Raw genomic sequence first — 12,236 nt, 5'->3', positions numbered from 1 at the left:
ACTCCAGGGGGTGAGGCAAGCGACTCCGGCAACGACGGGAGGGCAGTGGTCTAAAGAGGGTTTAATGTGAGAAGTGGTCTGAAGATGAAGAGGGTTTGGAGAAATGTCTTTTGAGGGATGGGTATTTGGAGAGTATGTTTGAAATATAGATGATAGCAAAAAAAATAATCAATTTGGTTACAAATAGTACATTAGCTGCGAATAGAAAAAGTGCGATTATAAATAGAATTTTTCATCTTTGATCCGTACAAATAGCAAAACCCAAATTGAAAATGCCCATTATGCCATGTTCCCAATGCTTACGGATACAGCATTTAACCACTGTATCAACCACTCTCTCTCTCTCTCTCTCTCTCTCTCTCTCTCTATTCAACCATCTGTATCACTCTGTCCCTCGCTCCTTCTCTGTCTCTCTCAAACTAACAAAAGGCCAAAGCTATCTGCTGTGAAGAAGATGAGCTATTATATATATAACGGCACCATGGGCAGTGAAGGATATTGAGATTCTTGCATAATATGCGTCTAACATATATATTGGTTGGAAAAGCAATGGAAAACAGTACTAACAGGGGAAGGTTTCTATGTTTGCTGCTAGTATGTTGTTCATGGCTACTCTTAGCTACATCAACTCCGACCAAGAGGTCGATCTACATTGTTCATATGGACAAGTCCCTCATGCCCAAGCCTTTCTCTTCCCATCTCCACTGGTACTCTTCCATCATTGATTCCTTAGTAAATTCTAGAGGCCCTGCTTCACCCACTGAAACACTAGTTCCTCATTCCAATCCAAGCCTTGTCTACACTTATGATAACGCATTCCATGGCTTCAGTGCTCTTCTCTCGGAGGAAGAACTGGAGAAGCTAAAGAATTCCCCGGGATTCATCTCATCTTACATGGACAGCCAAGCGGAGCTTGACACCACTCACACCTTCGAATTTCTCTCCCTAAATCCTACCACCGGACTGTGGCCGGCGTCCGACTACGGGAGAGATGTCATCGTCGGCGTAATCGACACCGGGGTGTGGCCGGAGAGCGACAGCTTCAAGGACCATGGGATGACCCGAAATATTCCAAAGAAGTGGAAAGGCGTGTGCCAGGAAGGGCAAGAATTCAACTCTTCGCTGTGTAATTTAAAGCTTATCGGAGCAAGATACTTCAACAAGGGCGTAATTGCTGCAGAACCCAACGTTACAATCCGTATGAACTCGGCGAGGGACAATGACGGTCATGGCACGCACACTGCTTCAACTGTGGCCGGAAACTACGTCCGTGGAGCCTCATTCTTCGGCTATGGTTTGGGAACCGCAAGGGGGATGGCGCCACGAGCCAGGCTAGCCGTTTACAAGGTTAGCTGGAACGAAGGACGCTATGCTTCGGATGTGCTTGCCGGTATGGACCAGGCCGTGGCGGATGGCGTTGACGTGATGTCCATTTCTATGGGTTTCAGAGGAATTCCTCTTTACGAGGATCCCATTGCCATAGCATCATTTGGAGCCATGGAGAAGGGAGTGCTCGTTTGTGCCTCGGCAGGAAACCGTGGTCCAGACCTCGTTTCCCTGCACAATGGCATTCCATGGGCCCTGACCGTTGCGGCAGGCTCCGTCGATCGGTGGTTTGCCGGGACTGTGACGCTGGGAAATGGCTTAACCATCGAAGGATGGACTCTGTTTCCAGCCAGAGCTTGGGTACAAGACCGGCCTCTCCTCTACAACAAAACTCTATCCGCTTGCAATTCGACAGAACAATTGTCTGAAGCCCCAGAATCGATCATCATATGTGACAACATCGGGTTTTTTGACTCACAAATTCGCTTAGTTTCCATGTCAAATAAGCCTGCAGCCATCGTCATCTCAAATGACTCAGACGTATTCCGTTCCAAGGATTTCCCCTTCCCTGGAGTTGTAGTCAGAGTAAAGGACTCGGATGAATTAATCAAATACGCTGAAACTGCCACCGAACCAACAGCGACAATCAAGTTTCAACAGACCTTTGTGGGGATTAAGCGTGCACCCACCGTTGCTAGCTATAGTTCAAGAGGCCCTGCACGGAGCAATCCAAGTATCTTGAAGCCGGATGTGATGGCCCCTGGCACTTTAATTCTAGCCGCTACATGCCCAGAAGCCTATGCAACTTCAATTGATGGGAATATATATTTGTCCGCTGACTACACTCTGAACTGGGGCACATCCATGGCTTGCCCTCACGCTTCCGGTATCGCGGCGATGCTCAAAGGGGCGCACCCTGGATGGAGCCCCGCCGCCATTCGATCGGCCATGGTGACCACGGCAAACCCATTTGACAATACTGGTAATCCAATCCTAGATGTTTACTTTGGGTTTGAAGCTGCTTCTCCACTGGCTATGGGAGCTGGGCAAGTTGATCCCAACAAGGCGCTTGATCCCGGCCTTGTATACGATGCTACTCCTCAGGACTATGTGAATCATCTCTGCTCCATGAACTTCACTGCCAACCAGATCTTCACCATAACCAGATCAAGCAATCACAGCTGCGCCAAGGCTTCCTTCGATTTGAATTACCCTTCGTTCATTGCTTTATACAAGAACAGGAGGACTAAGGTTGACACGTTTCGGAGGACCGTCACGAATGTTGGAGTCGGCGCGACGGTTTACAGGGCGGTAGTGCAAGCGCCCAGAGGTTCTGAAGTCACGGTGTCGCCGGAAAAATTGGTGTTCAACAAGAGATACGAGAAGCAAAGCTATTCATTGAGGATACAATATAAGGGTGACGAGAAGGGATCGGTAACACATGGCTCGTTGGTTTGGATTGAAGAGAATGGGAAGCACACCGTGAGGAGTCCCATTGTTGTGTGGTGGTGGATGACCGACTTTTACTGAATCTTGGACACAGAATGGCATCTCCACGGAATACAAGATTTATTAGTCCCGTCGTTAAGATCTTTTATTGTCTGAAAACCGAAGGAAATAAAGCTTTGGCTATTGGCTCTTGTGATGGTTCATATCAAACATCTCTTTTTTTTTTCTTTTCTATTTTTTATGATCCAAGTGTTTGATTTTTGTCTGAATAATATATTCTAGGAAAATTGATCTTCCCCGTGAATCCCACCTTTACATCGTGCGGATGAGATCCTAAAAGGGCGACAGGGCGCGCCATGATTCTGCTTCCACATGGGCGATTTATTTTCTAATCTTATTGCTGTCTTTTAATAATAATTTTGCCTTTCAAAATGCCACAAAAAATTGAATTTAAACCTTCGATATTCCTATTATCTTTTTTGTGCTTTATCGCTATGCCATGCCCACGAGAGCAACACCTATTTTTTACTACTACAACTTGTTCATCTCAATTTTTACTAGTTTTAGGTAAAAAAACACAACACCCATAATTTACCGCAATGAAAAAATTATGGGTCAACAACTCCTTTTTTTTCCTTACGTTGTCCACGACCTTCTTCCTTCCCTCTTTCTTTTTGCCTCTTTTCATTCCCCCTTTGTTTCACCTCCCATTCAACACAACACCCTAGATTCCAAAACAAACAAACTCAACATTGTTGGGTTTCTATGGAAATCTAAACGAGGGAGAGCAAGTAGACAGGAAGAGAGACAAAGAGAGTGTTTATGATGGCAAGGATAAAATGCTTTCTATTCATATTATTGTTTAATGTGAGGTACTTTCAATAATTAAGATAAATTTAATCAGTGATCAATGCAATTTATTCTATATACTTTTACCAATACCACCCATTATAATAATTTTATTGATCAAAATACTCGTTTTCAATCACTGTAAACACATATAACTAAAACTATAAAAGTATGTTTTACAGATGATATGACTAATGTTAAATTGCCTTTCTCTGCAAATAATTCTTATAAAAGTATGTTTTACAAAGAAATTTCTTTGAGTAATTTTAGGTATCTAAAACTATTTCTTATAATATACCTTTTAATACCTAAAAACCAATAATACTTTTTTTGACATTAGCCTTTACCAACACTTTGTTAGCCCTTGTGATATTTAGTGACTATTTTTTCAAAAAAATTCTTCATAAAAATTTACATATTAGGTAGGTTCCTATTAAGTTAAAAATAGTTTAGGTATGTTTTTGTAAGTGTTGTTGTCAAAGATACAACAATTATAATTTGTAATGTGGGAATGCTAGAGTCGCAACAGAGCGAGGCGAACAACTAGTAGATGTCTGCTGTTGGAAGTGTGCGTCAGGTAGCTCCGGTCTCTAATTAGCTGACCGAGATTTAGAGTAAGCCATCGAGGGTATTTTCAGTACTGAATTAATTCATCTAGGAGTAGTCTCTCGTGTGTTTGGGGCATAACTGCACTCACAAGAACAAGTTAGAAGGCACACGGGGATTCCTCACCCGCGTATGCCCTCCGTTGCTTAAGTTGGTATGAGAAGGGAAATAATATAAAAAATAAAAGAGATGATTAACAAATATTAATATGTACTCTTATTGACAAAAGAATGTCTAATCATGTCACGAGCACTCAAGTGTGGGCTTAAGAGGAATCCCTCGGAGGGCTGAACTACCTAAGGAGTCCTCCGGGAGAAGGTAGGCCTCACGACAAGCTGTCAGAGCAGATTCTTGGCCTCTAAGAGGCCTAGCCGGACAAAACTCCGGGTTGACAGGATACTTTTAGATGTCGTCTATTACTCTAAATTTGACATATTTTCGAGATGAGATTCTGATTATATAAGGTGAGGATAAATTCCTTAAGGGGGGTCATAATATGATTAATTAACTCTTCTCCACTTAATTAATTACTTGCATCATATATAATTAATTAATTATATTAATGCTTTTACATATATTAAATGTGAAGGACATTTGGAGAGAGCATGGACCAAGTCAAAACGTGGGCCCACGGGCACTTGCTTTTGGAGTTAATCTTATACATATTTTATATTTAATTAATTATACTCATGGTATATATATATATATATATATATACTAAATACGGAATGTAATTGAATAAACTAATGGTAGGCCTATTATATGGGAGTATATGTATATTATATGCATAAAGCCGTGGGGCTCTTGGGGGAATTGGAGAGCATGCACGTGAAGGCCAATTTACTAAGGAATGCTTTAGTAAAATTAGTGGGAGGCATGTGGCTTGCTAAGGGATCTGGTGGCCATAATATAAATAATATGCAATCTCAATTGCAATTGTACATGGCTATCATATAATATATTATGTAATCTCAATTGCAATAGTGCGCGGCTATCATCATATAATATATTATGCAATCCCAATTGAGGTACCTTGCATGGATGCAGCAATTGAGGGCCCGCTTGGCACTTGCGTAAGGGGAGAGGTGGCCGTCATCTGGGCTGCTGGAAGCAGATTGCCGTTGGATCAATTGCCGCAAGATCCATTGCGGTTGCGCAGCTGGTCAGAAGCAACATTTCTCACAAAATTCATTGCCGCAAAGAAACGCCGCAAGGCACCAAATTGTGCCGCAAGGAGGCTGCGACAAGGAGAGTTGACGCATACTGCCACAAGGAAATGTCGCAACTGTGCCAAATTGTGCCGCCAGGATATGCCGTAAGCTCCCACTGTGCCATAAGGATATGTCGCAAGCTCTCATTATGCCGCAAGAATATGCCGCAAGCTCCAATTGTGTCGCAAGAAAATGCGGGAAGAAGAAGTGTTGTGGCAAGTTGCCACATGGAGGAATGCCACAAGGATGTTACGGCAAGGAGACAAAATGGAGCTTTGGGAACCATGCCAAAAAAACCCCATACTATTCATTTACTATGCAATTTATAGGGAATAGTATCACATTTTTTCTTGGACCATTTTACCCCCAAAATCATGAATATTTACATTATAAGCGTTAGTAATTATTTTCTTGTCATTTAGTTATGATTTATTTTTTGAAAAAAATACTCTTACTTGGAATTACTCATTAAAAATACGTCCGCTTGGATTTATTAATAAAAACCCCTAGGTGGACGTTATCTTCGAAAAAGTTATGGCACAACAATAGCCCTCCACTCTTTGCTTTGACTTTTAAGTCAAAGGGAAGAGTATATTACTTCTCACACGTCCACCTACCTTAATGGACAAACCTATTTTTCAAGGATTCATGTCCTCGTGTCGACACAAAAACGAGATCCTTTACTAAAGTTAGGATGGGTAACTATATGAATGTAGAGCTTAGCATGCTGAGTAGGCGGCAAAAGATTTGGAGGCATAGCTCGAGGCATCCTAAAGGATGATTCGTTTTGGAAAAGATAAAGGCGTGCCTTTAAGCATGACAAATGGAAGTATAAACCTTATTGGTGATGCAATACCAGGGAAATAGCCCAATGGCTCAAGAGTTAGAAATGTTATGGTTACAACAAGGTTTTTTTCCGTGAGCCAGGACATAAGCAGAGATAGTTGAGTGCTCAAGGGCGACAAACCTTCTAAGGAATGCGTTAAGGCATAAGGAAGTTTACGTAAACAGTTTCTTCATATTTAGACTTGGGCTTTATTTAAGCCAGGTTTTACTGGGATCGAAGTGTCTCTATGGGTCTTATCCCGAGATGATGTATTTGCCTAAGGTGACTTCCCTTAGTGCTTTTGACTAGCGTCCATATGACCTTAATTTTCAAAATTCTTACGAGCATCTCGACTCGGGGAAAAATAATGATATTGCCAACCTCCCTAAGTCACAGGCTCGGTACGCGTTCGAGAGAAGAGTATTTCTTTGGGCCTCCTAGGGGCGATCTAGGAGGTGGAAGATAATATTTCGAGTGAGTTGAAGAAAAACCTTGGGGACACTCTAATTGGGGCTATGAGAATGGCTCTCCAGTAGCCAGTCATCCCAACTCGGTCGTCCATATATTGGGTTTTTGCTCTTTGATTCTCTTCGTAATTTCTGCATGTACTTTTTGTTCTTAAATGTAACTGTTTTAAAGACACGAAATAAGCAATACAAATTTTCTTGTGTCTATGATACTTTTGGTTTTCTTGCAAAATTCGTTGTTAATTTGTGTGTTTCATGTTACACACTTGTGAATGAGTATGGACGTATGTACCAGGCATAAAAACAATTATGATAAGTAATGGTACCTAGTAATGCTCTCACGCATTCCCTTAGATCTTAGTCTTTGCGAGAATGTTATGCCATTCACTAGCTGAAGCTTTTTTCTTTCCCTATTGTCCAGCATCTGGCTTCTCAATCATAGAGTTAGTGCCTCAAATTCTTAACTCAAGCAAGCCAATGTAGTTTGACAGTAAGGTTAATAAAAGAATTTATTGAAAAGTATATATTATAATAAATCTTAGACATGTATCTATAATTATTCTTAACAATTACGACATTGAACTTTTAAAACTATTTCAATCTTAATCACTTCTCAATTGATATTGTTGACTTTGTTTTTGAATGTTTTGATGATGGTTATTTTATGCAAAACTTTAATGTAAGGCATGTTTTATGTTGAGGATGCTTTGAAAATAAATTCAAGGAATCTTGATATATTTATCTGTTAATATGTTTTACATATGTGAAAAATATTTTATCCTCCTTTAAGATATGTTAAATCTTCATGTTTCTTAAGGAGCTGTAACTTATGAGTGTTTCATGTGAGTATGCTTCATAAGGTAAATGTAATGCCCCGCTTTCCTGGGCGCGTTATAACTTGGGACAATTCTGGGACAATAAATTTTTTCTTTCCAACACTAATGCTAAACCACATCATTCCTCGAATCCGTCCTAGAATTCTCATTTATTTATCTCGAAAGAGAATCATTATACATATCAAATATGGAAGCAAAGATCAAAACCTGATATCTTAACATTGATCATAAATAATTCTTATATCTTTAACATTCCTCAAAACGTTCAAAATCTAAAGTAGCAGAACTTAAATACAGGGGCTACGAAACATACATTTCATTCTTCATGCACTCTGATAAGTGTCATTTCATGCCTAATTTATCCTCGTATCTGCTACAATCTCCATCTGAAATGTTTGAATATTCTAGGGGCGAACCCAAGTTAGATGATGAATCATCTAAGTAAGGGTACATAATGTTATGTCATGTGTGTATGCAATGTCTTTCCTCGTCGGTGTCAACTGCACCCCTCATGCTACCTATCATTTTAAGGGCCATGTCTTTCGAAGCCGGGGTGTATGGGTGCACCTTTGGTAAAGCAGCGGTGCCAGTTCGTACTCCCTATGGCCTTAAATGCGAGTGATCAATGATATCAATGTGTATTTATGTATTTCATAGTCCTGTCATGTATGCAGTCTACGTGATGGGTACATATCAGAGTATGTCAATATGATGAAAGCATTTTTCATAAAATTAACTTTAATTGGGAAGTACCACTTACCTTCTCAAGCTTATTGGGCTACCTTGATATTCGTGTCTTGCCTCGATTTGCGTGCTAATCTCAAAATTTGCACAAGTCTCTTCAACTTAAACCTCAAAGCATCCTACTCACCATAATTATTTAAATAAACATGAAAACCTATTTTTCCATAATTTCTGGCATTTTCTATCATTTTTTCTCTATTTCTTCCTATTTTTCCTCAATAAATCCAGATTAAATATTTCTAAAATATTTTCTCAAATATTTCACTACGAAAATTCATAAAATAATATTCCTAAATTTCTGAAATTTTCTAAGAAATTTTACTTACCTTAACTTAGCTTCTTCAGCTTCCTTGATATGCGTGTCATATTCTCGAAATACGTGCCCGAATTGTTTTTCTCGCCAAAATCTCCAAAATATTACCGAAATATAATTTCTTATTTTCTAGAATTTTTTCAGAAATTTTTCTCAATTTGTTTTTTCTATTTTCCTTCTTTTCTTTTCTTTTCTTCCTTTTTCTTTCTTTTCTTTTCTTTTTCTCTTCTTCTCATTCTCTCTTTCTTCTTCCTCCCTCCTCTGTTTCTTCTTCTTCCGCCATGCGCGCGCATGGCCAGCTCCACCGTCCTTCCTTCATGCGCCTGCCGGCCACCGCAATCGCCGTCGTCGGCCTTCGCTGTCTTCCTCGGCCGCTGGCAGCCGTTCGCGGCCGCTGATGGCCGCGACTGGTTGCAGCCTTGCTGCAACTAGTTGCGGCCATGGCTGCCATGGCCGCGACCGCTTCCTCAGGCTGCTTCCCGAGCCTCCATCAAGCTCTCCTCTCGCTGCCACACCGCCGCTAGCCTCCGCAACTGCCTTCCTCGCTGCTGCCCTGCTCGTTGCCCGTCGACCATGGCCGCTCGAGCTTGCTGGAAGCTCGCGGCCATGGCTGCTGCGAGCTGGTCGCTTCTGGCTCTCTCACGATCTCTCCCTCTCTCTCTCTCTCTCGATCGGCCACTGCCACAATAGCTTGAAGCTACTATGGTCGAATTCTACTCCTCTCTCCCTTGCTTCATTTGCCCCCATTTTCCATCTATTTATAGGCAAAGCCAGCGCCCCAAACCTGCCATATCTTCCTTAAATCCCGCTGCTCAAATCCTACTACCATTTCCTCAAATCTCGCTGGCGATTGCTTGCTGCTCCAAATCCTGCCATGCCATTTAAAGCTTCACAGAAGCTTCAACTCCCACGCGCTTATGCCTCTCTCTCTCTCTATATATATAATTATATATTACATTATCATAATAGAAAATTACACTTTTAAACCCATAATTCATCTCAATATTACTTGGGAATTTTCTTAAATTACAAATATGCCTTTAAACATCGAATTAATTTGCGTTATAATACCAAAAATCGATAATTAATAACTTAAATTTTATTCGATATAGACGATTTTGCCTTTGCGCCCTCTTGGACCTTTGTTTCATCTCGAAACCACCAAAGGGTTGTTCATTATGCAAAACTGGAGCCCCCCTAGGGTTCCGTTGATTTTTCGGGAGCCTCTTACAACGATTCGATTTTATAGCCTAAATGGTAGTTGTATTTTAGCTGTACCGAAAACTGTTCCCGATTCGATTTCTTTCGATACTATAAATCCTATCTCAAAACGCTTATCTAAACCATATAATTTTCTTTAGACAATTTCGCTCCGAGGTATTCCCTACAGTCGATTCGGTACTTATAACTGCTATCAAGCCAATTTTTCGGTATTCTAAACTTATCGAAATTACGTGGCAACCTCATACAAACATGGGGTATTACAGTAAATGTGAATGAAAAATCATGTTGTTGTGTTTGTTACATATTTATGCTGCATGCTATGATTTGATGTATGAGCCTAGTATATTGATTCTTATTTGAATCTAGAAAATGGAAACTTTTAGTTGAGTAAGATATATTGTTCTCAACTTCTTATCAAAGCCATGTATTTTAAAAACATCTTATTTATCTTCAAAATGTTTCTATGCAATCAAGTGAATGTGATTAGAAAGTTAGTTTTAACCAACTTTCACAAAACAACACTTGTGTTTTATATATTAGAGCTTAAGGTTTATGTTATTTATTTTGATGTTGATAAAAAATTGTTTTTGATGATATTCAAGCCAATATATTAAAAATGAAAGTTGATAGAGTGATCCAATCGAGTGTATCAAAGTTTTAATCGAGTATAAATTCCATGTTACTCGAGTAAACTATTGATCTAGGTAATCAAGTCTCTAATCTCATCATTTTAATCGAGTATAAATCCTTTGGTAATCGAGTAAACCAATTCTGTATTTCATATAATCGATTGCAAGTTATAATGTATTCGAGTAAATATGAAATTCTACTCGACTAAATATGCTTTTGTAATCAAGTATTTATGACATGTCTCTAATGTAGCAAAAACAATCGAGTACTCAAGTTTATAATTGAGTAAATGTCTATTTATACTCGAGTAAACTTATTTTGTAATTGAGTAATTAATGCAAGAGAAATGTCAAGTTTTTGGATTTACAATTGTAATCGAGTACTCATTTTTGTAATCAAGAAGAGATTATGTTTAATTGATTTCAATTTAATCCGCCCGAGTAAGTGTTGATATGCCATGCAAACAACAAATATAACCTGATTGAAGACTTCCCATCGATCCATTGATGAAGCATGAAGCAAAACTTGTTGAGAAAATGAATAATTGAGCAAGGCAAATGGGGAACATGGAAATAACCAAGTGGGCTAAGGCTAAAATATCCACTATTGAAGAGCAACTAAGAAATCAAGAAAAAAGTAAAGGCAACAAAGATGAAGCAAATGAAAGACAAGGCAATGATCGAAAGGCCACTCGATCAAGAAGATTACGCAACAAGAAAGGGCTCATTAAGTGAGGAACAACGAGCAAAGATGAAATGAATTGAACAAAGAGAAAAGACACCATCAACCAAGAAAAAATATATATCATCAAACAAGGAAAGAAAAACCAAAAGAAAACCTTACACTTGACCATGACTGAGTGGAACATGCCTACTTGCTCGTCTTTGTTCGACCGTCCCATCCATCACCCTCGATAGCCTTTCTTGTAGCTAAAAGACCCTCCCGAGCCATTTTGCAAATTGAACCTAAGTCTCTTTCGAAGACCTTCTTGGGGACCTACAAGAATATTCCAAAATTCTATAGAATATGCCAAGATTTCATAAAATATATTGGGAATATGTCAAGAATATGCTAGGAATATTCTATCTTAAAAACGTGGGATGGCTGCCACGTGTCCCCATTTCCCTCCTCTATAAATAAGAGGACCTTTTTCTCTCTTAGGTACGCTCACTTTGCCACTCTGACTCTAGTTCTTATGCTTGAGCACCCGAAGACTAACTTAAGAATTAGAGTGTTTGTGCGGGGACATCCACCTGCACCCCTAACTGGTTATTCGTTTTAATAGGCCTCTCAGTCATTTCGAGACCTCTTGGTCATTTCAGGGGTCTCTTGTTTATCAACAGTCACTCGATCAACAAAGGTCACCCATTCATCAGGGCACCTAATCGTTGTAACAAGACCCCCAGGTTTCCTGATCATTGGCACCCGGATCACACCTCGAGATCACGTTTTCCCACACTACAAATTTATTATTTTATCTTGGCAATAACAATTAGTGTCCTCTATGGGACCAAAATGAAAAGTCAAAACAAAGATCGCTATTGATGGAAAACACCAGAAGCAATCGACAAACTCTCTCCCAAGGTGTGAAGACTTACCCACCTCCACGAGACCTTCAGCACCCAATGGGAGCGCACTTACCTCCACTAGATTCTTAGTAACAATGGAGCACTCAACAAACTCCCCTAGATCCCCAACAACCAATATGGACTCACCCAACTCTAAGAGACCCTCAATAATAGATGGGGACTCAAC

The 12,236-nt window shown here is 40.0% G+C and overlaps 1 protein-coding gene across 1 annotated transcript; it reads left to right on the top strand.

The window, feature by feature from the left end:
* The first annotated feature begins 314 nt into the window (after positions 1-314).
* LOC127807096 (subtilisin-like protease SBT3) lies at positions 315-3,093 on the top strand. The gene has a single exon (XM_052344717.1). It carries the CDS (start codon positions 517-519, stop codon positions 2,854-2,856), a length of 2,340 nt encoding a protein of 779 aa, XP_052200677.1. The 5' UTR covers positions 315-516; the 3' UTR covers positions 2,857-3,093.
* The last annotated feature ends 9,143 nt before the right edge of the window (positions 3,094-12,236 follow it).

Source organism: Diospyros lotus, chromosome 8 (genome assembly GCF_014633365.1).
Source record: "Diospyros lotus cultivar Yz01 chromosome 8, ASM1463336v1, whole genome shotgun sequence".
NCBI lineage: Eukaryota > Viridiplantae > Streptophyta > Magnoliopsida > Ericales > Ebenaceae > Diospyros > Diospyros lotus.
The sequence above is the reverse complement of the archived record's forward strand: the minus strand, read 5'-3'. Positions and strand labels throughout refer to the sequence as shown.

Excerpts from the sequence above, each read along its gene's own strand:
- LOC127807096 (XM_052344717.1), top strand. The coding sequence starts at position 517 with ATGCGTCTAACATATATATTGGTTGGAAAAGCAATGGAAAACAGTACT.